We start from the raw sequence: 24,581 nt of genomic DNA, 5'->3' as shown, positions 1-24,581 counted from the left end.
GATCTGTGCCTCAATTTCTTATACCCACCATAGTTCAATATCCGTTGATACCTGTTATACAATAGAAGTCTCCACCTTGAACATTTTAATTAACTTCATGTTTGCAGCCTTTTGGAGGGTTCATACTTTGAGTGAGAAACTGCTTCCTGATTTAGCTCACTGATCAAAGCAGACTGGCTGGAATAGAGTCATAGAGATGCACAGCATGGAAACAGACCCTTTGATCCAACCTGTCCATGTCGACCAGATTTCCCAACCCAATCTAGTTCCACTTGCCAGCACCTGGCCCATATCCCTCCAAACCCTTCCTATTCATATACCCATCCAAATGCCTCTTAAATGTTGAATGTCATAACAATAGTAACAAAGATCAAAATGAAGGTGCCAATCCCATCCTAGTGCACTGTGAAACAAAGTAAAGTTAAAGTAATTGTCAATTGCATGTAAGAGTCACTGCCACAGCATACTTACCAAGACTGAAAACTAACTGCGTCTTCAATGACACTTTAACCCAATGCCACTAAGTGTTTTGTGGAAATTGAAAGTAACTGGGGTAATATACAAAAAACATTACACTATTCACAATTTTTACAGAGGAGTTAATTAATTAATTTTAATTGAAACATTAAGTACCCTGCAGCTAATGTTGTAATTATCTCTATCCTATAGTATGTGCATGTGAAGCATGAAAATAGCTGTAATCTTTTTAGATGTATACAAAATGTAACTCTGAACGTTTTGTGGTGGGAAGTGATTCCATACGTTTCCTACCACAGTTCTGTTAGGAGCCCCCCTCGCCTCTAGAAATAACAGAAACCTGTCACTATTTGCCTATAATGGAGTTCTGTGGTTACTTTGAGCAGTTCCCGTAATCTGCTGGAGTTCCATGGGGATACTATGAGATTTGAGTTCTGGGCCAGTGTGTGATTATGGTGCATGTGCTTAAAAAACAGTCATAGTTTTTGACCTGCTGCTAATTTGTTGTGTACTGTATCATTTTTCATCACTATTGTTACATTCTCAATCAAATCATCCACAGGGTGTTATATAGTATTTAAAAAAGGTTGCAATTTCTCTGACAGATATGTTCTCATGTCTGTAGCTGAAAGTTCAAACCCCACCTCAGGACTTCACATAACCAAAGCTGGCATTGAAATGTTGCATTGTCAGAGCTGATGCAGATAAATTTGACTGAATCGTCTTGGCTAGAATCTCTTAGTCATATTAGGTACTTGAAGTGAAGGCCCCTCATTTTGCTGTATATAAATTGGCAGTCACATATTTAAAAAGCATCTGATATTTCCTCAGGAAAGCAAAGAGAACAGCCCATAAATCTACATATAATTGTGATTCATTTTGTTTCTTTTCCATCAGAATAAGTGAGCTCCACCTATTGTGACTTGGTTCGATAATGCCATTTTTCTCTATGAACTCTTCCCTAACACCATTGACTAGAGTTTACAAGGACGTTGCTTTCTGGGGGGGGGAGGTTGGTGGTTGGGGAGGGGCATCCATTACATTAACATTATATATCACCAAAGATATCTACACAAATCAATTTATGAGCTTGTAGGCCTCCTCAATACTGGTATAGGCGATAGCATAATATTCCATTTTTTTTCCCCCATATTATCCTATCTGATTACTGGGGGATTGATCTCAGAATTTTCAACTTCTAATTCATTTTTGAATTGCTCTGATATTTTTATTTTGCCCCCCTACTTCTTTAACTATTAAATAGAAACCTAATACATTTTCTGTCCTGACTATCCTCCCAAACAAAATACATTTAGTGACCCTTGCTCTTAGTCAACTAGTCACTACAGAATTCACATCACTGAGTTTCTTTATGATTCGCTAAGGTTAAGTGAGCCTCACTTTTTAATGGTTTCCCAAAGATAGGTAACAATATTATGGCCCTGTCTCCAGCAATAAAAAGTTTGGGCTTTGGCTTTTTTGGTCTGCTGCAGTTTGTTGAGCAATCATAGAATCCCTACAGTGTGGAAACAGGCCAAACAGCCCAACAGGTCCACACCGGCCATCCAAAGAGTAACCCACCCAGACCCATTCCCCCTACCCGATATTTACCCCTGACAAATGCACCTATCCTACACATCCTTGAACACTGTGGGCAATTTAGCATAGCTAATTCACCTAACCTGCACATCTTTGGACTGTGGCAGGAAACCGGAGCACCTGGAGGAAACCCAGACATGGGGAGAATGTCCAAACTCCACACAGACAGTTGCCCAAGGCTGAAATCGAACCCAGGTCACTGGCATTGTGTGGCAGCAGTGCTAACTATTGAGCCACTATGCCACCCAGAATCTTCAAATGCTTTTGGCCAATTCACATGCTTTAGTTAAATTTCTTAGGTTAGAAGTGTGGTCTCTGAGCTTTTTCTTTCTTTAATTAGTTTAACGTCCATTTCCGTATATCAGTTCAAAAGGATTAAATTTAATAGAGTCATTAGGATCATCCACAATGGCAAACATTAACAAGAGAATTCCTTCATCCCAATCATTAAGATATTTTTGACAATAAGGTCTAATCAGTCTTTAAAGTTTGATGTCATCTTTCAAATGTACTTTGAGATTATGAATGATAAATTGAAAATGTGAATCCACAGACTAATCAAGCAACAATCAGACATAGTCATACTCACAGAATCATATCTTATAAGCAATATCGCAGTGTGATGTAAGGTGTGTGATTTATAGATAACAATATCATTTATTTTGAAGATTAGCTGTTGAACTAGTAACATGTGGGTTTTTGTTTCTGTGTGTAAAGAAGTATGTAATTAACTTAGCAGTCTTTCTGAAACCATGATTTTAAACTAGCATGGTTCAGAGTGCTCCTGTCTGAAATCCACCTGGAATGATAATTGAAACTTATATATATTGTGAGAGTATTATGATTGGAGAGAGCATACATTGAAAGGCAGTCATGTGCTTTTGGCTTAGGAGAATCAAGAATTGATACCTGCTTCAGAAAAAAATCTATTGATTTGAAAGCTTTTGGTGTCAGTTCACAGAAGACTTGGCTTGGGTCAGATGGAAGAACAGTTTCTCCAGGAGAAAGGAATTAAATCAGAACAATTAGGAATAGGTTACCTCAGTATAAGCATTTTAGTTTGATAATTCCAGGCATGATGTGGTTGGTTCAAAACCTGAAGGGTTTTTTTCACAGTTAGAATGTTTAAACTCATTTTTGTGAATAACCAAGAAAAAGACCATCAAACTCAGAAGACCAGAACTTGCAAGAAACAGATATTTGAGTCCTATAAACTGATCATGTTGAGATAGTTGGGATTTTGTTTTACCATCTGTTTTGAAATCTTTCAAATTGTACTCTAGGTATAAAGCTGTGTTTGGCTTGATTCCTACTATGTGCAATGGAAGATGATAGTTGTGGAGGTCAATGACCTCAGTACAGGACATAATTGCAGGAGTTCCTCAATGTAGTATCCTAGCTCTAACCATCTTCAGCTCCTTCATCAATGACCTTCCTTCCATCATGAGGTTAGAAGTGAGGTTGTTCACTGATAGTCAGTGTTCATAACCATTCACAAATCCTCAGACACTGAAACAGCTCACGATCTTATTCAGCAAGACCTGGACAACATTAGGACTTCAGCTGATAACTGACAAATAAAATGCCTGTCACACAAATGCTAGGCCATGACCATTGCCAACAAGAAAGAATTTAACCATCACTCCTTGATGTTCAATGGCATTACTATTGCAGATTCCCCTACTACCAACATTCTGGGGGTTTCTATTAACTAGAAACTGAATTGGATCAACCAAATACATACTATGATTGCAAGAGCAGGTCAGAGGTAGGAATTCTCCAGGAAGATGGTCATTTCCTGCCCCCATATCTTTTTCACCATTCTCAATGCACATGTCAAGGGTATGTTAGAAAACTCTCCACTTGTCCACCACCATCAACATTCACTACCTTCACCATCTGTGAGCAGGATTGAGAGTCTGGTGCTCGGGTTTGGGATACTTCAACTGGACTGCAGAGGAACCTGGAGTGGGAGGGTAAAGATCCAATGGTCATGGTCCACGTAGGTACCAGCAGGAGCTCAACTGAAAAGCAGAACCGAAAAGCTAATAATCTCTGGATTACTACCTGAGCCACTAGCTAATTGGCACAGGGTCAGTAAGATTAAGCAAGTAAATGCATGGCTCAAAGATTAGTGTAGGAGAAATGGGTTGAATTCATGGGACATTAGTACCAGTACTGGGGAAGAATAGACATGTTCCGATGGGACAGTCTTCATCTGAACCTTGTTGGGACCAGAATCCTAGCAAATCACATAACTAGGGCTGTAGACAGGGCTTTAAACTAAATGGAGGAAGGACGGTTCAGTTAAAGAGGAATTTAGAAAACCTAAATTAAAGGAAGAGATAAGAGTGCAGAACTCAGGAGAGGTTACTAAAGTCTTCAGCACAGACACAAATAGGACACAGTGTATGGAAAGGGTTAGCAATCAACCTTCAAGCACAATGGACAAATTAATAACAATGAGAAGAGGGATGATTAATACAGGACTGAAGGTGTTATACCTGAATGTACGCAGTATAAGGAATAAGGTAAATGAGCTTGTGACGCAGATCAAAATTGGCAGGTATGATATGGTGAGCATCATGCCTGAGACATGGCTGCAAGGGGATCAGGATTGGGAGCCTAATATTCGAGGATATTCATCCTATCGAAAAGATAGGCAGGGGGGGCAGACAGTGTGGGATTGCCTTATTAGTAAGAAATGAAATTAAATCAATAGTAAGAAACAAAATAGGGTCAGTGGGTAGAATTGAAGAAACGCAAAGGTGAAAAAAACCATAGTTGGAGTTATGTATAGGCCTCCAAACAGCAGTCAGGTGCTGGGGTGCAAGAGACACCAGGAGATAGAAAAGGTGTGCAGGAAAGGCAAATTACAGTGATCGTGGAGGATTTCAATATGCAGGTGGACTGGGAAAGTCAGTTTGGTAGTGGATTGCAAGAAAAAGTATTTGTGGAATGTCTCCAAGGTGGCTTTTTGAAGCAGCTTTGGTGGAGTCCACCAGGGAACAGGCAATACTGGATTTAGTGTTGTGCAGTGAGGCAGACTTGATAAGAGAGCTTAAGGTGAAGGAACCCATAGGAGGCAGTGATCATATGATTGAATTTACTATGCAATTTGAGAGGGAGAAGATAGAATCAGAGGCAATGGTATTACAGCTGAATAAAGGCAACTACAGAGGGATGAGGGAGGAGTTGGGCAAAATTGACTGGGAGAGCCTAGCAAGAAAGACAGTGGAGCAGCAATGACAAGAGTTTCAGGGAGTGATTCAGAAGATACAGCAGAAATTCATCCCGAGGAAAAAGAAGCATGGTACAGGGAGGATGAGGCAACCATGGCTGACTAGGGAAGTCAAGGAGAGCATGAAAGCAAAAGAGAAAGCATATAATGTGATGCAGGGCACTGAGAAACCAAAGGATTGGGAAGCTTATAAAGCCCAACAGAGGGCAACAAAAAAATGAAATAAGGAGGGAGAAGATTAAATATGAGGGTAAGCTAGCTGGTAATATAAAGGAAGATCGTAAAAGTCTTTTTAGGTTAAAAATGAAGGGCAAAAGTGAGGCAAAAGTAGATATTGGGCTGCTGGAAAATGACGCTAGAGAGAAAGTAGTAGGGAACAAGGAAATGGATGAGGATTTGAATAAGTACTTTGCATAAATTTTCACGCTGGAAGATACGAGTAATATCCCAAAAGTTCAAGAGAGTGAGGGGGCAGAGCTGAGTATAGTGGCCATCACCAAGGAGAAGGAGCTAGAAAAATTGAATGGCCTGAAGGTAGGTAAATCACCTGGATCAGATGGACTACACACCACAGTTCTAAGGGAGATAGCTGAAGAGTTTGTGAAGGCGTAAAGTGGTGATCTTTCAGGAATGGCTAGAATCAGGGAGGGTCCCAGAGGAGGTTCACAAGCAAGGTCCCAGGAATGAACAGCTTAGCATATGAGGATGTTTTTAGGACTCTGGGTTTATTCTCAATGGAGTTTAGAAGGATGAGGGTAGGATCTAATTAAAACATACTGAATACAGAATGGCCTGCACAGAGTAAATGTTATGAAGATGTTTCCATTGGTAGGAAAGACTAGGACCTGAGGGCACAGCCCTAGAGTAAAGGGAAGACCTTTTAGAATGGAGTTAAGGAGAAACATCTTCAGCCAAAGAGTGATGAATCTATGGAATTTTCTGCCACAGAAGGCTTTAGAGGTCAGGTCGTTCAGTATATTTAAGACAGAGATACAAAGGTTCTTGAGTATCAAGGGGATCAAGGGTTATGGCAAGAAATCAGGAGAATGGGGTTGAGAAAATGATCAGCCATGAATGGCAGAGCATACCTGATGGGCTGAATGGCCTAATTTCTGCTCCTATGTCTTATTGTCCTATGGTCTAAAGCAACTGCTACTTGATGACTACTCCCATGACTTTACCAATGATTGAGAATGTACTGATGGGACATCAATTGCCTGAGCTAAATTTGTGCTGCTTCTTGTGTAGAAGGAAGTGACAGTGCCAAGACTATTTGATGTATTTCTCTTAATAAATATGGGAAATCATACCCCATATCTTACACTTTATTTCAGCCATTCTTCTCCAAAGTAATCCCAATTAAAATCTTCTGTCTGAAAGAAATCAATTTCCATTGTCCACCTTTACGCAATTATTTTCTGTTCCTAGTGTCAACTGGTAGAAGATGAAAACCAAGGCACATCATTTTTTTTGTGTCAAGTTTATTGATTTGCTCAGTCATAGAGCTCTCATTACAACCCCAGTGCCATAGCTATTACCTATTTATTTGTTTTTTTCATTAAGTTTTCACCAATTAGAAGAACAATTAAACGCCTAGCCATCAGCTGTGCTTGACCAGACATTTTCTGGTGAAGTACAGTAAACCTAATTTTGATGGTATTGATTGAGGGAGGATAATTGATAAGGGCAATCTTCTGTTCTTGTTAAAAAAAGTACGAGCAGATATTTAATGCTTCAGCGAGTTTAATGTTTCATCTGAAGGACAGCAACTCCAAAATTGCAGTACTCCTTCAGACTTACGCTAAGGTGCATTTTAGATTATATGGTCCCATCTCTGGGGTAGGTTTTAAATCCTCACACTTAGAATTCAGAATATAACAACTCAACCAAATTGACATATAGTAATAAATTCCTCTGCTATTATGTTGTCATTTGATCTCAGTACAGTAATGGATGAAGTAGTTAATGGTATGAAGCATGTGATCAAGCATCAGACAAGGAGGAAAATTAATCTAGAAGAGATTGTGTTCCATCCATAGAACCTATACGAAAAACTGGCACTGAAAATCAATAAGCTATTGGTTCTCCTAAGTGATAGGTCTCTCTTTGTCTGACAGAATTGTGAAAGTGTGTGAAGGATCTGAGAGCAGTGAAGATCTACCCAGTGAAGAGTAAGTCCTTAAATTCCAATGTTGCTGGGCAGAAATGCATGGCTAGGTCTCATGTTGAGGTGGCATATAATCACATAATCACTTCAGATGAATTCAAAAGTAAAGCATTTGAAGAACAATACACAGACAGAGAGAAATATAAATTGTAATCATGTATAAATTCCAATATATCCTAGTACAGATTCTTAACATATCTGTTTATGGATTCTTAAAATGTCTGTCCACAGATATTGAAATGTCCATCTAGAAATTCTGAACGTGCCCATGTGTAGCTTTGACATGTGTGCATTTAAAGATATGGAAGCAGTATCATTAAAACAGGTTGGCTTATCATCATCATAATATTGTTTTGTGGAAATTATTTGCCAAGTATTTTGCATTAAAAGGCAATTGAACTTCAAAAGTACTTAAGTTGAATTCAATAAAAATCTGGAATAAAATGTTTAGCCTAATGGCAAACATGTAACCACTGTAAATTGTTGTAAAATCTCATCTAGTTCATTCATGCCCTTGAGGGAATGAAATCTGTCATTCCTACCTTGACTCTAGACCCATAATAATGTGGTTGACTCTTTACCTCCCTCTAGGCAATTAGAGAATGGCAATAAATGCAGACCCATACAGTGATGCCCACATTCCATGAGCAAAAAATAGAAGAATGTCTCTAAAGAGCATTGGGATGTCCTGAGGTCATGCAAGGTGTAATATAATGTCTTTTTTGTCTACTTCTTTCTCACTGGGTGTGTGTTCTAATACATATTGTACTTCTATTACAAAAAGTCAGAAGTATCAAGGCTTTCAAGCAAGCTACAGTTTCACAAAAACTTATAACTCAACTAATCTAGAATGCTGCACCAACTGAAAGTTCTATGTTGTTTAATATATATGAAATCAGATTTTTGCCTTCACCTTCTGGACATGAGTAACATAGAACAAATTTTGATCTTATCAAAATTAATCCTAACCTCTATTATTACTAAGGTATGAGTGTATTTACATACATGGTGATATTTTGGGTCTCTTGACTATGCCTGTAGTTATGTAGGCTTATACAAACATTAAAGCCTACTTACTGCTGGTTATTTCTGTTTGGTTTACTGTCAGGGCAGAGACGGTATGCGAAGGGACCAAGAGCAGCGAGGATCAATCACCAACAGAGTGAGTTCTTCACCTTTCTTCCTGAAAGAGGGAATGACAGATGGAGAAAAAGAGAGAGTGTGAAAGTGTAAGAACAAATGAAAGAACTGAAACCAACATGTTCATTCTAAAAGATAAGAGACTTAACAAACAATCCAGGTCTTTTTCAATATATAATTTCAGTTACATCACACTGTAACCTTTTGCTATAAATTCTGTGTCTTATGATCTTATACTCCACAACCACCTGATGAAGGAGCAGCACTCCATAAGCTAGTGCTTCCAAATAAACTATTGGACTATAACCTGGTGTTATGTGATTTTTAACTTCCAGCATGGATTTTCTGACCCATATTGTTAACAGCTCTTTCATTTTCTTTGTCAGTTTGGTGCAGATTTGTGAAGAAGCCAAGACAGATGATAATCTACCAGCAGCAGTGTGAGTCTTTTACCCTTCTTCTTTCAAAGGGGCAAAGGCAAGGAAGACAGTGTAAGGCAGCAGAGAGAGTGAATGTTTGGAAGTGAGGAATGAAAAGTGTGGAGTGGAGAAAGAAGGGAAACATGAATATCCCCTCAGAGTTGAAAAGGGAGGGAAAGACAGCATGACAATTGAGGGAGGAACAAAAGAGAGAGGATTGAAGAGGATAAGTACAGCAATGAACAGTGAGTGATTCTTTGAGTGCACATGAGTCAATCTAGATGTGACAGAACAAATTAGATCTGTACAATATATTTGGTGGTACATTTTTCAACTCTTCGGTCTTTCCAAGGACCCTGACTCATTGTAAATGTGAATTGTAGACCCGCAGGCAACACATCTGCAATTTTAAAGTTTGATCAACATTGCTAAAATGAATACAATCTACACTTTTGCATACAAGCACACATGCCATTTTTGCACAAGATCTATTTTTATGTAATGTATATGTTACTGATTGTTTAGTATGTGCACATGCTCATGCATATGAATATTTATATGCAGGCACACATTCAGATATACATATAAGGTGTAGGGGGAAGACATAGCTTCTTCTGTTTGTAAAGTAGAAGGATATGCTGATAAATTGGCATAGGTTCAGAATTGTTGCAGTGAAGTATTTTTCCTTAGGTTTACAGAAATAAATGTACCCTTGTATTTGTACCTAATGACCATATTTTTCAGTAAAATAATATTTGAAATCTTTTACTAAGATGGAAGCAAAGCACAGTCTTGTCAATATGAGATGTTCAAAGTGATCACCTACCTTTAGACGTAAAAAGAGGAAAACCTGAAATTGATGTATCACTGAAATAATTCAATAAATTTAGTTAGAAATGAGGAAGACACTTAAATTGGAGGAAAAGCAAAAGAGAAAAGAAAAATAAACAAAGCGAGATGGATGGAGAGGTGTTAGAAAATGAAAAGGACTTGGAGGTTTAACAGTTTGAGCTTTAATGACAGCGGGAACGTAGATAAGGAAGAAAGAAGAAATAGTAGTTCAGAGAAACAATCTGCCTTCACTGGGGGTTTTATTTAACTATAAATCTGCATGTAATGCCTAAATTTACAGAGGGTGGAGTTGAAAAATATTTCACTTCATCTGAAAAGATAGCTATGAAGTTGAAGTCACTAAAAGCTTTTCGGTCCTCAATATGACAGAGTGTCCTGATTGGTGCGGCTACGATTGTGCCTACCAATCCATCAGATGAGCAATCTGTAGATTAGGAAACTGTAAAAAGGTTAGATTCAGAGTTTACGAGCCTGTCCCTGAAGCTTATCAATTAAAATGTCAGATTATAAGAGAAGAAAACTAATAATACATTTTTATAGTCTGCAAAAGAAAAGAAATGCAATGGGCTCAGTGACTTCAACTACTGAAGTTAGAGAAAATGGCTGATAATGTGGGGAAAATTGTGATTATGGAGGAATTCTGAAATTCTGGAGAATGTTTTCCCCACAAAAAGGCAGTAATAGATAAAGTCTCCATAACTTGCAAGACTCATTAGGAAGAGACAACTGATGGCGATTTAACCTGAGGGTCACCATGCCTCAGGTGAAAGGAGTGATTAAGAAGGAGAATCCTTCATGGTAACCTCAGGCAGTAAAGTAATTGAATCCATGCTGTTAACATCACTCCACATTAATTTCTTGGAGCAGCAGTACCACAGAGGGCCTTTACGTAGACGGCTGCATGAAGGCATATTCAAACAAGTAAATAGACACCTAGTGCAGGTAGTGGTGAATGTCACAGTTACCTTGGGTGGAATCTCACTGCCTTTGTAGTGAAGCTTTGTGATTGAAGCAAAACCTGTAGGCCTCTGGGCCTGATTTGCCTCATCCCTTGAGAATTCATTATAATCAGAAGGCTCTGCATGCAGATAATCTGTCACCTGTGTTCTGCTGATAGCTGATGTCAATGATATTCTACAAATATTCTCAGCCAACGGAGCTAACCAAACACCCAAAGAAGAAGGGTCACTGGACCAACATATTAAGTCTGATTTCTGTCCACAGTTGCTGACAGACCTGCTGAGCTTTTCCAGTGACTTTTGTTCTTGTTTTCCTTCCCAACAAAAATGCAGTAGAAGTTAATCAATTAACAATTATAAATCTGAAATGAATACATTTTTGCCGGACAAGGAGTTACTAGGATATGGAATCAGGGTATATGACTGGGTTTAAGTTTCAAATCAGCTATAATCTTACTGCATTTAACTAGGAAGAGGAAGAACAAGTAACAGCCAAAACAGATGAGAGAAAGTGGCAAGACTTCTTTCAGGAGGTAAGGAGCAGGTTAGACCAAGGAGAGCCAACGGATGATATCAACCTGGACTTCCAAAAAGCCTTTGGATGCTGCTGAGTAAGATAAGGGTCCATGGTGTTAGAAGCAACATACTAGCATGGATAGAAGATTGGCTGTCTTGCAGAAAGCAGAAAGTGGGGATAAAAGGGTCCTTCTCAGAATGATAGCTGGTGACTAGTGCTGTTCCACAAGGGTCAGTGTTGGGACCACAACTTTTCGCTTTATATATTAATGATCTAGATGAAGGAACTGAGGGCATTCTGGCTAAGTTTGTAGATGATACAAAAAACTGATAGAAGGACAGGTAGTATTGAGGAGGTGGGGAGACTGCAGAAGTATTTAGACAGGTTAGGAGAATAAGCAAACAAGTGGCAAATAAAGTACAATGTGGGAAAGCGTGAGGAAGCATAGAGCATGGACTATTTTTTAAATGGGGAGAAAATTCAGAAATGTGAAGTGCAAAGGGACTACGGATTTCTAGTCCAGGATTCTCTTCAGGTAGACTTGCAGGTTGAGCTGGTAGTTAGGAAGGCAAATACAATGTAGCCATTTATTTTGAGAGGACTAGAATAAGAAAAGCAGGGATTGCCGAGGCTCTATAAAGCTTTGGTCAGACCACATTTAAAGTATAGTGGGCAATTTTGAGCCCTATACATCAGAAAAGATGTACTGGTCCTGGAGTGGGTCCAGAGGATGTTCATGGGAATGATCCCAGGAATGAAAGGCTTAACATATGATGAACGTTTGAGTACTCTAGGTCTATATTCAATGGAGTTTAGAAGGATGAGGAGAGATCTAATTGAAACTTACAGAATGGCCTGAACAGAGTAGATGTTAGGAAGATGTTTCCATTGGTAGGAGAGACTGGGACCTGAGGGCACAGTCTTAGAGTAAAAGGAAGATCCTTTAGAATGGAGATAAGAAGAAACGTCTTCAGCCAGAGAGTGGTGAATCTATGGAATTCATTACCCAAGAAGGCTGTGGAAGCCAAGTCATTGAGTATATTTAAGACAGAGATAGATAGTTTCTGGATTGTCAAGGGGATTAAAGGTTATGGGGAGAAAGCAGGAGAATGGGGTTAAGAAAGTTATTAGCCATGATGGAATCAAGGAGCAGACCGAATGGTTTGAATGGCCTAACTTCTGCTCTTATGTCTTATGATCTTATGGTCTAATTGTGAAAATGAGAAATAGATCAATTATAATACCAAAGGCAATGCATGTTAGTGATAACTGAGATTTCCAAATTCTAGTTCATTCTTTAAATCTGGTATTGTGAATCCTCTGCCTGTTCTCAAGATTGTCTAATTTTAATTCCATTGTTAAATAAAGTGAATTTATTGTGCATGGTTGAACACAACATTATTTTTGTTTTGTACTCGGCTGTTTGCTTCCATATATTGAAAGGCGTTTTGTGAACACTTTTCAAAGCTATGTAGGTCTCATAATATTTACAATGGTTTGCTTATGTTAGACTAGATGCCTAAGAAATATTATTTTGTCTGTGAGACCAATGCTAACGTATGAAGGAGACCAGAGCAATAAGGAACCATCTCCATCTCTACTTCTTGGCTGAAAGAGAAAGTGCAGAGAAACATTTGAGAGTTTGAGAGAGTGAAGGAATGAGAAACAGAGTGAGCAGCTTGAAAGAGTGAATCTGTGCATGTGTGTTAGAGTGGCGAGAGGAAGGGAAAATAGTTTTTGCATCTGATGGGATCGAATAGCAAAGACAGAGTAAGTGAGATGGAAAGGAAATCCTAGATGGTAGAGAAAAGGTAGGTCATAGAGTCATAGAGATGTATAGCATGGAAATTGATCCTTCGGTCCAGCTCATTCATGCTGACCAGCTGTCCTAAGTTAATCTAGTCCTATTTGCCAGCATTTAGCCCAAAGCCCTCTAAACCCTCCTATTCATATACCCATCCATGTGCTTTTCAAATGTTGTAATTGTACCCACCTCCACTACTTCCTCTGACAGATCATTCCATACATGCACCACCCTTTCTGTAAAAAGGTTGCCCTAAGGACCCTTTTAAATTATACCACTGTCATCTTAAACCTAAGCCTTCTAGTGTTTGACTCCCCCACCCTGGGGAAAAGACCTTGGCGATTCACCCTATCCATGCCTCTCGCACTTTTATAAACCTCTATAAGGTGACTTCTCAGTCTCCAACACTTCAGATTTAAAAAACCCATCCTATATAGCCTCTCTCTATAGCTCAAACCCTCCAACCCTGACAACATCCTTGTAAATCTTTTCTGAATCCTTTCAAGTTTCACAACATCCTCCATATAACAGTGAGACTAGAATTGAATGCAGTCTTCCAAAAGTGGCCTAATCAATGTCCTGTATAGCAGCAGCATGACCTCTCAACTCCTATACGCAATGCACTGACCAACAAAGGCAAGCATAGCAAACATCTCAGTCACTATCCTGCCTATCTGGGACTCTGCTTTCAGGGAACTATGCACCTGCACTCCAAAGTCTCTTTGTTCAGTAACACTCCCCAGGAGTTACCATTGAATGTATAAGTTCTATGCTGATTTGCCTTTCCAAAATGCAGCACCTTAAACTCTGTGAGTCCTTGGCCCATTGGCTCATCTGATCAAGGTCCCATTGTAATCTAAGGTAACATTCTTCACTGTTCACTACACCTCCAATTTTGGTGTCATCTGCTAACTTACTAACCGTACCTCCTGTGTTCACATCCAAATCACTTATATAAATGACAAATGGGAGTGGACCCAGCACTGATCCTTGTGGCATACTGCGAGTCACAGGCCTCCAGTCTGAAAAGCAAACATCCACCATCTCCCTCTGTCTTCTACCTTCATTCTGTATCCAAATAGCTAGTTCTCCGTGTACTCCATGTGATCTAACTTGCTATGTTGTCTACCATGAGGAACCTTGTCAAACGCCTGACTGAAGTCCATATGGATCATGCCCATGACCCTGCCTTCATCAAATGTCTTTGTTACTTCTTCAGAAAATTCACTCAACTTAGTGAGACATGATTTCCCACGTACAAAGCCATGTTCACAATCCCTAACCTTACCTTTCCAAATACATGTAAATCCTGACTTTCAGGATCCCTCCAACAACTTGCCCATCACTGATGTCAAGCTCACCGGTCTATAGTTACCTGGCTTTTCCTTACCATCTTTTTTACATATGGCAGCACGTTAATTAACTTCCAGTTTTTTAGCACCTCACCTGTGGCTATCGCTGATACAAATATCTCAGCAAGGGGTCCAGCAATCACTTCCCTAGCCTTCCATAGAATTCTAGCGTACACCTGATCAGATACCAGGGATTCTTCCACCTATATGCATTTTGAGAAGTCCAGCACTTCCTCCTCTGCAGTACAGACATTTTTCAAGATGTTGCTATTTATTTCCCCAAGTTTTCTATCTTTCATATCCTTCTCTATAGCAAGCACTGATGCAACATACTCGTTTAGCATCTCCTATGAGAAGACATTGTTGATAATTAAAAAAAACACACCGTAGCCAAAGATGATTAACAATCTGACACCGGCCTGGCTTAAAATTATTTGCATTTCATCTTCTGTTTTATTTTGCTGGACAATGTAATCTATTTATAGCTTAATGAATGTTTCTTAGTGGGTTTTTGTTTTTGTTGAATAATTTACACAATGCAATGTGTTTTGCTGTCCATGATGCCTGCCATAAATCTCTTCATAACGTTTAGGAAGACTGCGAAATGTTAATTTTGGTGTGTTCGGTGCAGTATTAAATACAGTTTTGCAATATGGGAGAGTAAACTGATGCAATGCGTGTGGCTGCCTTCCCCCACCCCACCCCCCCAATCTCCCTTCCAAACAATCCCGAGCCTCCTGCTGTCTCCTGGCAACCCCTGCCGCTTGCGTTCGGTCTCCTAGCAACCGGAGCCGGGCAGGAGCTGTCCGCCGGCTGTGGTGCTGATGGGACGTAGACTCGGGAAGAATCACTTCTCCTGCGGTCAGCCTGCAAACACCATCCGCTTCAACACAGCCGAGAATCCCGCCTTTCTGCGGCAGCCAGCAGGCCTCAGGAATCGAGCTTCCCGAGAAGCTGCGAATTAAACAAAAAAAAAACAATCTCTTTGATTTAATGGTCATTTCATCTGGAGGACAGTCATGTAAATCAAGCACCTCGGCAGAAAGCTCGCTGCCTTGCTTTCAGGAACACTGTTTGATATATAACGAGTGTTTTGTTTGAAAGGAAATGTTTTTGCTCCCCAAAGCATTAAAGCAGCTATCGGAATATTTTCGGGCGATCTGTCTGAGCTAGGTTTTTATCTGTCACTGCCGGCGTCGAACCCAGGGATGTAAATCTCCCTTTCTGCACCACCAGAATGGGCTGTCCTGGTAAGAAGTGTAAGTTAGAGGAGTTCACTCTTTGCACCTTTTTATGCAGTAGACTTTAAACCGCTGTTGGTGTGTCACGGATATTTGTGGATAAACTATCAGTTTTAGTATTTATCCAATTTTAACCCCCATACATATGTCTCGCTGATGATGCATAGCCCCTACTTTACCCTAATGTTTTACTCCATTTTGAAAAGCGAGCCTAAATTTCGGGAGGCTGTGGAGGCAACGAGAATCTCATAAATATTCTGACACACGACCAGGCGCTCAACAAGATTTTAACATGCATCTGTTTGAATCTTGCCCAAATTTGATTAGATTCCCTACAGTGTTAAAGCAGGCCCTTCGACCCAATCAGCCTACACCGACCCTCCGAAGACTAACCCACCCAGACCCAGAGAACGTTCCTGGGCTCACAATGAAACCATCAACGTTTTACGCACCAAGCTCACTTTGTTACTTTTGCAATTGTCTCTCAAGCATCTTAAATTTACCTAAATGTCAGGGACAGTTCTCTCCTCATAACTGAAAACCCTGCTCCCAATTTAAAAGCTGGTGTGCGATTCCAACTTGGTGTCTGTCGTAAATATGAAAGACTTTAACTCCTAGACCTCATGTGTGTGAACTTGCCAGTTGATCCAATCCCTGTAAACTATGCATGAAGTTAAATTAGGGCCTGATCATCTAGCTGGTAGATTTTCATGCTGAAAACATGCATGCATTTGTTTCTTTCACGGTTGAAATTATTGGGCAGGAAAATACCAGCTGCTGTAAAGGTCAACCCTGCCCCCAGTTCGTAATTTTATTGAATTGTGATTAGACATTATTATATCCAGGAGAAGGCATGCAACCCACCAGAAAAGGCAAGAAAAAGAAAGCAAACATGACCAACAAGGGAACAAATTTGGATAATTCCTTTCTAGCCCTCTCTACCTCCCAACTCAGATGATCAAAACCAGCCCACATGGTCACATTGATAGTGATTATATTAACTTTCAAATCACTTACCTTTCTATGTTTGTTAGATGTCAATGAAACTCTTAGCAAAATTGTCTTTTCTCTGAAACAAAAAGAGAAAGAGCTGGAAAATCTAAGAAGTTCTGAAGAGGTTCACTGGACTGGAAATGTTAACTCTGCTCAGACAGATGCTGCCAGACCTGCAGAATTTTCCCAGCAATTTTTGTTTTTATTTCTGATTTTCATTATTTGCAGTTCTTTGGATTTTGTTTTAGTCTTTTTCCTGTTCTGTCTAGATGATGCACAATGCTCTGGCAATAAAGTTGGAGAATCGACACAATTCTTTTTTGTGTTTTGCAGTAACCTGACTGCCATCTGCTCAGAGGAGAGTGACCAGACTGTGCCACCAAAGCTTGATGAAGAAGCCTCTGAAGATCAAGTCCTGGCAACAGTTGAGAACAGCCCCTCTCAACAGGTAAGAGTTCAACTGGGTAAATATTACAATTGCTCCCCCATGTACATTACTTTGAAAGAGACAATCCCATGGTGAAAAGAATTGTGTGGCAAAATGTTTTTTTAGATTTGTTAGTAAATCTCCTGTGATGTACCTTACAATAAATCAGAATAAATCCTCTTTTATAAAGGAGAGAATTATACAAAGCAACACATAATGATATGATATACAATTTGCATCCAAAATTCAACATACATAAACATCAGAGACAGAGCTCAAAAATTTAACATAAACTGGTTTTGCACATATTTTCATTTTTCATGATGATTGATTCACATTTTCATTTTTCAATGAAGGAAGAGGAGATTTTGAAGAGTGAGTTGGATCAAGGAGGTGAGTGCTTAAAACGCTTCTACATTTTGTGAGAGAGGGGTTTTAGGATTATATTAATGTATTATCTATGGCTTTTAGAGCTACCTGATCATCCAGATACACTGAAGGAAGATTTTTTTCTGAATAATATGGCTAATGTTCTTTACAAATGGACTTTGAATTTGACTGCATCTAATGTATAGAAAAAATCTTTCCTTCTGATATCTCACCTTGGTGTTGAGGAAAAAAGGAGCAACTGCATTTGTAAAAACTTTTAAAAGATATTTTATGTACTCACAAATTCGGTACTGTATACTGTTGAAGCGATTCTTCATAGATTTTTGAAGTTATTTTCAGTTGTTGGAAGTTGTATAACTCATATGGCAGACTGGATACTCTTACTAAGATGGTTAAATTTTGATAAACGCAACATCAGCTTCATTAATAAAACTCCAGCAGATTGCCATTCTTAAAATATGCTATCTTGCAAGGAAAAAAATAAACAATTGCATTTTATAATGCTGCCCTCTTACAGTGGTTAAGAAAAAGTTACATTTATGATTATGCATATGAAGTTGACTTGAACCAAAACTTCATTGCTGAAACTGAGTGTAATTTTGTGCACAACTACCTGGATAGCCAACTGTGTCTGAGACACAAACACAATCTTCTGATCTACAATGCTTCATTTGAAATTCAATTGATATTCAGATCTTTCATATTCATGTATGTCTGTTTCAGTCACTACAGAAGCATGAGTGCTTCTGCTCAAGCTGTTACTCCACAGATGTAAAAGTGGTTAACATTACTGTGATAATTTTGTATATTTAAATCTTTTCTGTAGGATATTGTCCAGCAAAGAGAATGTCAGTGTTCCCTTGGGTGTAAAATTTATAAACATTCAATATCAATAAACTGCTTTAAAGAATATATAAACTGTATGACAAGAGTAAGATAATGCAACATGTCTGAGCAGTATTTGCATCAGGATTATAAACATATATAAATTTGCAAATATATTATAGGGAGATTTTATAACCCTAGTATCACGTGCAGATATAACTTTGAACATATAAGATAAAAGTATCTAAGTGTATACCATATAGTGTGCGGTACATTTACTGCTAACTGTATGATATATTGAAGTACATAGTGCAGTCTGAAATACAAATATACAGTACACTTCATGATGGAGGGAATGATACAGTGGTCTCCGCGTATCAGTGGGAGTGGGAAGAGACCCAATGGCATACCATTTGACACACAATAAGTTGTTGTGGGTCAGGTGGGCGGGTACTAGCAATACCAAACTACTGCCAGGCAGCTAAATGTCAATGTTTCTGCATGAGTTCAAAATCTCACAAATAAGTTCAGCTTTGTAAGGATTTGTTTACATGGCTGTGACTGAGGACTGCCTGATTATGGGCTTGAAATAAGTTTTTTTTATAATGGTTTGTTAAGGTCTGATTGTTTATTTGGGCAGGATTAGGATTAGGAGATAGGAATTAATATTGTATTCAATACCTTCAAATTGTGAATCCATTCCTATTCCTTCCCGTTCTTTTAGCTTGACTTGTTATATTCTCTGTCACCATGTTGTCTTTCCCCTTCCTCCACCCCAGTGGGACTGTGTGTTCTTTCCAGTCTGGCAGTTGGATATACCATTGTTCTGCCATTCTCTCATTCTGATCACTTAATCTGAACTATCAGCATCCTATCTCCCCAGCACTACAACGCTGCACCCCCACCGCTTCCACTATTACATAAAGGCTGCCTCCTGCACGCTTCATGTCAGCTGTGATGAAGAGTTATCTAGTCTCAAAACATTAGCTTGCTTTCTCTCTGTGGATGCTTCCTCACCTGCTTTGATCTCCAGCATTTTTTTAGTTTTAAGTGAATTTAAGCTTCTTTTCAATGGGAATATTAATGCCTTTGTTTGACTAGCAGTTTTATGAGCTTGAAAGAGGGGGCATTTTCCTTTAAAAGGTATTTTTAACAGTTGTCTTTAAAAAAAACTAAGGAGCCTTCCAAAGATTTGCCAGTGTTGTCATATATGCAAAAGTGAGGACTGCAGATGCTGGAAACCAGAGTTTAGATCAGAGTGGTGCTGGAAAAGCACAATAGGTCAGGCAGCATCCGAGGAGCAGGAAAATCGATGTTTCAAGCAAAAGCCCTTCATCAGGAATCTGTTGTCATATGGTTTGTGAGGTGGATACTGGGTGAATGGCCTAAGTGGGAAATTAGGTATTGGAGATATGAGAAATATGGAGGCAATATGAGGATGGGTCTTTAGTGCGGTTGATGTGGTGAAGGCCAAAATGACTAACAACCATAAATTAAACTTGATCCATATCCCAGTAATCAGAGACAAAACTTGTGTGTGAATGGGTTGACTTTTGAAATCCAAAATCAGTGTAGCTTTTGATGAGGTGTGTAGAGGAGTCTGATACAGTGCATTAGCATATGTGGTGAGTATGGTATAACTGTATATTTTGGTATAGCCACTATTGAGCTATATAGAGTTCTACAGTTTAGGGTGCATAATATGAACTCCTTGGACTCAATACTTAAATCTGTTTTTGCTTTTTAGTTACAGATGCTCACTCTCCTTACTGCTCAAGTCATATACCTACATGTGCCTAGTAACTGCTATCATGCCTAAACGAAGTAAAGACTTAGAGTTAGTCCATCTTGTTCGTGATGTGCCGCTGACACCCAGAAGTTCCACCCCTAATTCCCAGTACGCTTTAGATTTACCCAATGTTCCCAGTTACCGCAATTCCAGCTCTCGGTTATCTCCACTTAGCCATAGGAAGCAAGCATCTGGGGTCATAAACCCTAACTTCTTGACAGAGGAATGGCCTCCATTGCATCGTATAGGTGAACATAATGTCTGTTATGTTTCGTGATTGCTTTATGTTTTGTCATTTGTATATCAGTCTCTTTAGTTCTAAGTGAATGTCTGTAATTGTGTATTTTCAGTCCTGTCTGTGTATAGCTTCAATCTTATTTATGGTAAGCAGTTACAGTCAACGTCTCAAATGCTTTTACAAAATAATCTTTGGACTACCTGTATTCAATCCGATGCCCCCTACTGACCTCCATTAATTTCCCTGAAACCTGAAGTCCAATGGTTTAACATTCACCTCAGATATTACTGCAGGATTAAATTACTTCATGTTCAAGGGACAAGATTTATAAAAGCAGATTTAAATAAGAACAAAGGAGCAGGATTAGGCTATGAAGCCTTGCAAGTCTGCTTCACCATTCAATGAGATCATGATTGACGAGTATGTTAATTCCAACACTGTCTTTGTTCTGTAACTCATTAATGCCTTTGGCTAAAAAAAAGCTATCAAATTCACTTTTGAAATTTTCAATTGACTGCTTGACTCAGCAACTTTTAAGGGGGAATACTCTTCTGGTTTTCAGTTACCCTCTTTTGAGAAAAATTGCTTTCTGACATCACCCCTGAAGAGTCTGGCTCTAATTTTAAGGTTATGTCCTCTTTCCCGGACTCAACCTCACCAGAAGAAATAGTTTCTGTCTGCCATATCAACTCTTTCAATAATCTTATACCTCAATGAGATCATTCTGACATTTCTACATTTATGAGTGTACTTACCTGCCCTCATAACTTAAGCCTTCAGTCTTTCAGAAATCTCTGCAAAACTGTGACTGATGACCATGCATCATTTACTTTAATTTTCTGGTAAACTATTTAACATCACAATAGTTGAGCAGCATGCCTAGATGACATGATAGCAGGAGGTCCTTATTGTCTGAGGAGCAGAGGTTGGAACATATCTAGAGTGATGGATACTTTACCACCTCATTCTTTGCTCTGGCACCAGGCATTTAAGTTAATTATCTATCTATTTCACTTTCTACTTTTTTCCCAGCATTTGACAAGAATGTTTATTTCACGACTGTCTCACTTTCCTTTGATACCAAAATAAATATTCCACAAATGCTGGAAGTCTAAAATACAAACAAAAAACTTGGAAAATAGACAACAGTTTATACAAAGTCTGTGGACAGAGAAATGAAATTAATGGATCTGAATGGAGAAGGTGCAAAAGAGAACAAAACAATTTAAGAACCCAGTTAGGCTAGCGTGAAAAGAGACTGCCAAATTTAACAGCATAATCTCATTAGCACCTGAACAAATTAGGTGAAAACAATGACTGCAGATGCTGGACACCAAATTTTGGATGAGTGGTGCTGGAAGAGCACAGCAGTTCAGGCAGCATCCAAGGAGCAGCTGACAGCTTGACCAGTTTCCAAGAGGGAAAACAATGGCTGAAGATCTTAGGCAGAGAATTTCCCATTAAAAAACAAAACTAATAATCTAACATTGCAAAATTACAACAATTATAACAATTATAATGAGAACACACATACTAGATGCAGAGTTCTTAAACTGTAGTTAACTAAAGATTATTACCCAGATGTCTTCTGCAGTATGAAGATTAAACCTTATTAAGTACTGGCTTTGAATCCCTCCAGAGATTTTAGTATAATGTTAATAAGTTGAGGCCACCATATTTATAATCATCTGTTCAGTTCCCTAATGTCATCCTCCCAGAATAAATTAAAGACATAATCTTTCAATGAAAATCAGAAGTAGTGTTGCCTTTTTTTTATATTTTGGAGGTAGAGTGACTGAATATATTGGAATAAGTTTCTGACTGGTCTTTATTGGGTTCTCTGGTCAATATTTAATATCTATTTTATTTACCTTTTTACTCTGTCAGATCCTCACACAACACTGTGGCCCTCAGTCAACATTGAAGATGTAGATTCTGAAGGTGTTACTTTAACACCTGAGAATGGCCAGTTGCCACCAACTAAAGTGCCCTCTTCACCATACAAGAGTCGGACACTTACAGTGCCAGGTGTCCCCATGTCAGCACGAAGGTAAGAGCAAAAACTAAGATCAGTAAGCAAAGATAGCTGGGTTACACTGTTGAGAGCACTGGTGAGTTCTGTCCTGGAATCCCTTCTGTTCTCCAGAATTTGATTTGCACTTTCATTGTAGATGACTTACAAAAGAGATTATTGGGGGTTGGACACAAAGTGAGAAGGGATAAATAAAATTCAAGTGAAGCCAAGGAGGTGGCAAGTGTATCACAAAAATGGAATAGAACTGGCCAATGGAAGAACACTCAGGGGTGTTAACTTGCCTACCACATACTGTACATAAAGAGATACAGAAAAGAAGAAGAAACAGGAACACACAGAATATCCTGCTAATCAGTTTAGTTCAATTTGTGCAGAAGCTATAAACAGGGGATTGATTCGTTAAGAATACATCTTTTGTTTTGCAGAATGACTGATCTACTATGTAGCAAATTAATAAGATATTAATGCTGAGGTACACAGATTGAGAGAATGATTGAAAAATATTGGTTTACAGTGAAGGAAATAAATCAGCAAAGGGAATCTGGGCATTATCACAGACTCATGACTTCTGACATTTAGATAAGTTGTCAATTTTCTAACTTATGATCTGGTTAGGGATCATTAATGTTTTAGAGAGAAATGTGAACACACAAGGAACAAATGAAAAGAACTATGCCACAAGCTTCATGTTTTTTAGATAAAAACAAACTTTTCATAGTATCCCTACAGTGTGGAAACAGGTTCTTCAGCCCAACAACTCCACACCGACCCTCCAAAGAGTATCCCACCCAAACCCATTCCCCTACCCTATTACTCTACATTTACCCCTGATTAATGCACCTGACCTACACATCCCTGAACACAATGGGTAATTTAGCATGGCCAATTCATCTAGCCTGCACATCTTTTGATTGTGGGAGGAAACCAGAGCACCTGGAGCAAACCCACGCAGACATGGGGAGAATGTGCAACCTCCACACAGACTGGAATTGAACCCGGGTCTGTGAGACAGCAGCGCTAACCACTGAGCCACCGTGCCACCCATAGCCACTGTGCCATCAATATATACATATAAATTCCTGTAAATAAATCTGAAATTAAACAAAACAATTACTCCTAAATTAAAACTATTGCTTATAAAGACAAGTATGAATCCAGTTCTACTTCCTACTATTCCTCAAGAGTTCTTTGAAACATTGCATAAATCTTAAAGGTTGATTCATTTCTTCTAGATTACTAGATAAAAGGTATACCATAGGTCTCAGAATTTACTCTAATTTTTCTCCAATTTTCCAGCTGTTTTCCAAGATACAAGACTTTAGCAGGTTATAGAGTCATAGAGATGTACAGCACTGACACAGACACAGGGGTAGGTTCTTCACTTAGGGGTAGGTTCTTCACTCAGCGAGTCGTAAGTTCATGGAATGCCCTGCCAGTAGCAGTAGTGGACTCTCCCTCTTTATGGGTATTTAAGCGGGCATTGGATAGGTATATGGAGGATAGTAGGTTAGTGTAGGTTAGGTGAGCTTTGATCGGCGCAACATCGAGGGCCGAAGGGCCTGTACTGCGCTGTATTCTTCTATGTTCTATGTTCTATGTTCTATTAGACCCTTGGGTCCAACTCATCCATGCCGACCAGATATCTGAAACCAATCTAGTTCCATTTGCCAGCACTTGGCCCATATCTCTCTAAACCCTTCCAATTCACATATCCATCTAGATGCCTTTTAAATGTTGTAATTGTACCAGCTTCCACCACTTCCTCTGACAGCTCATTTCACACATGCAACACTCTCTGCATGAAAAAGTTGCCCCTTTTTGGTCTCTTTTAAATCTTTCCCTTCTCACGTTAAACCTATGCCCTCTAGTTTTGGACACCCCCCACCCCAGGGAAAAGACCTTGCCTATTTACCCTATTCATACTCCTCGTGATCTTATAAACCTCTATAAGATCGCCCCTCAGCCTCCAACGCTCCAGGAAAAAAAGCCGCAGCCTATTCAGCCTCTCCCTATAGCTCAAATCCTCCAACCCTGGCAACATCCTTTTACAATTCAGTGGCGTTTGGCTATGTGACCCATTGACTTTCCTCTAAATCCTCATAGCTCTGAATTCCAC

General features: G+C 39.1%; 1 protein-coding gene and 1 long non-coding RNA gene across 7 annotated transcripts in view; one reads left to right on the top strand and one right to left on the bottom strand.

Moving 5' to 3' along the window:
- Positions 1 to 24,581, top strand: part of cngb1a (cyclic nucleotide gated channel subunit beta 1a) — a 217,498-nt gene that overhangs the window by 81,710 nt on the left and 111,207 nt on the right. For 3 of the 6 annotated variants that reach the window (XM_072547720.1, XM_072547716.1, XM_072547715.1), the window contains 6 exons: positions 7,435 to 7,488; positions 8,593 to 8,646; positions 9,011 to 9,064; positions 17,095 to 17,209; positions 17,545 to 17,581; positions 22,318 to 22,480. In XM_072547720.1, coding sequence (XP_072403821.1) covers positions 7,435 to 7,488; positions 8,593 to 8,646; positions 9,011 to 9,064; positions 17,095 to 17,209; positions 17,545 to 17,581; positions 22,318 to 22,480 — 477 coding nt within the window. The remainder of the gene's footprint in view (positions 1 to 7,434; positions 7,489 to 8,592; positions 8,647 to 9,010; positions 9,065 to 17,094; positions 17,210 to 17,544; positions 17,582 to 22,317; positions 22,481 to 24,581) is intronic. The other 3 variants (XM_072547719.1, XM_072547717.1, XM_072547721.1) reach the window with 1 other exon arrangement.
- Positions 15,352 to 24,581, bottom strand: part of LOC140453203 (uncharacterized) — a 128,610-nt gene continuing 119,380 nt past the window's right edge. Inside the window, exons 2-3 of the long non-coding RNA XR_011952322.1 lie at positions 16,786 to 16,837; positions 15,352 to 15,481 (exon numbers count right to left, since the gene is read on the bottom strand). This is a non-coding gene — a long non-coding RNA (uncharacterized lncRNA). The remainder of the gene's footprint in view (positions 15,482 to 16,785; positions 16,838 to 24,581) is intronic.

The sequence above is a fragment of the Chiloscyllium punctatum genome, chromosome 26, assembly GCF_047496795.1.
Source record: "Chiloscyllium punctatum isolate Juve2018m chromosome 26, sChiPun1.3, whole genome shotgun sequence".
Taxonomy (NCBI): Eukaryota; Metazoa; Chordata; class Chondrichthyes; order Orectolobiformes; family Hemiscylliidae; genus Chiloscyllium; species Chiloscyllium punctatum.
This window is presented reverse-complemented; position numbering and strand designations above follow the sequence as displayed.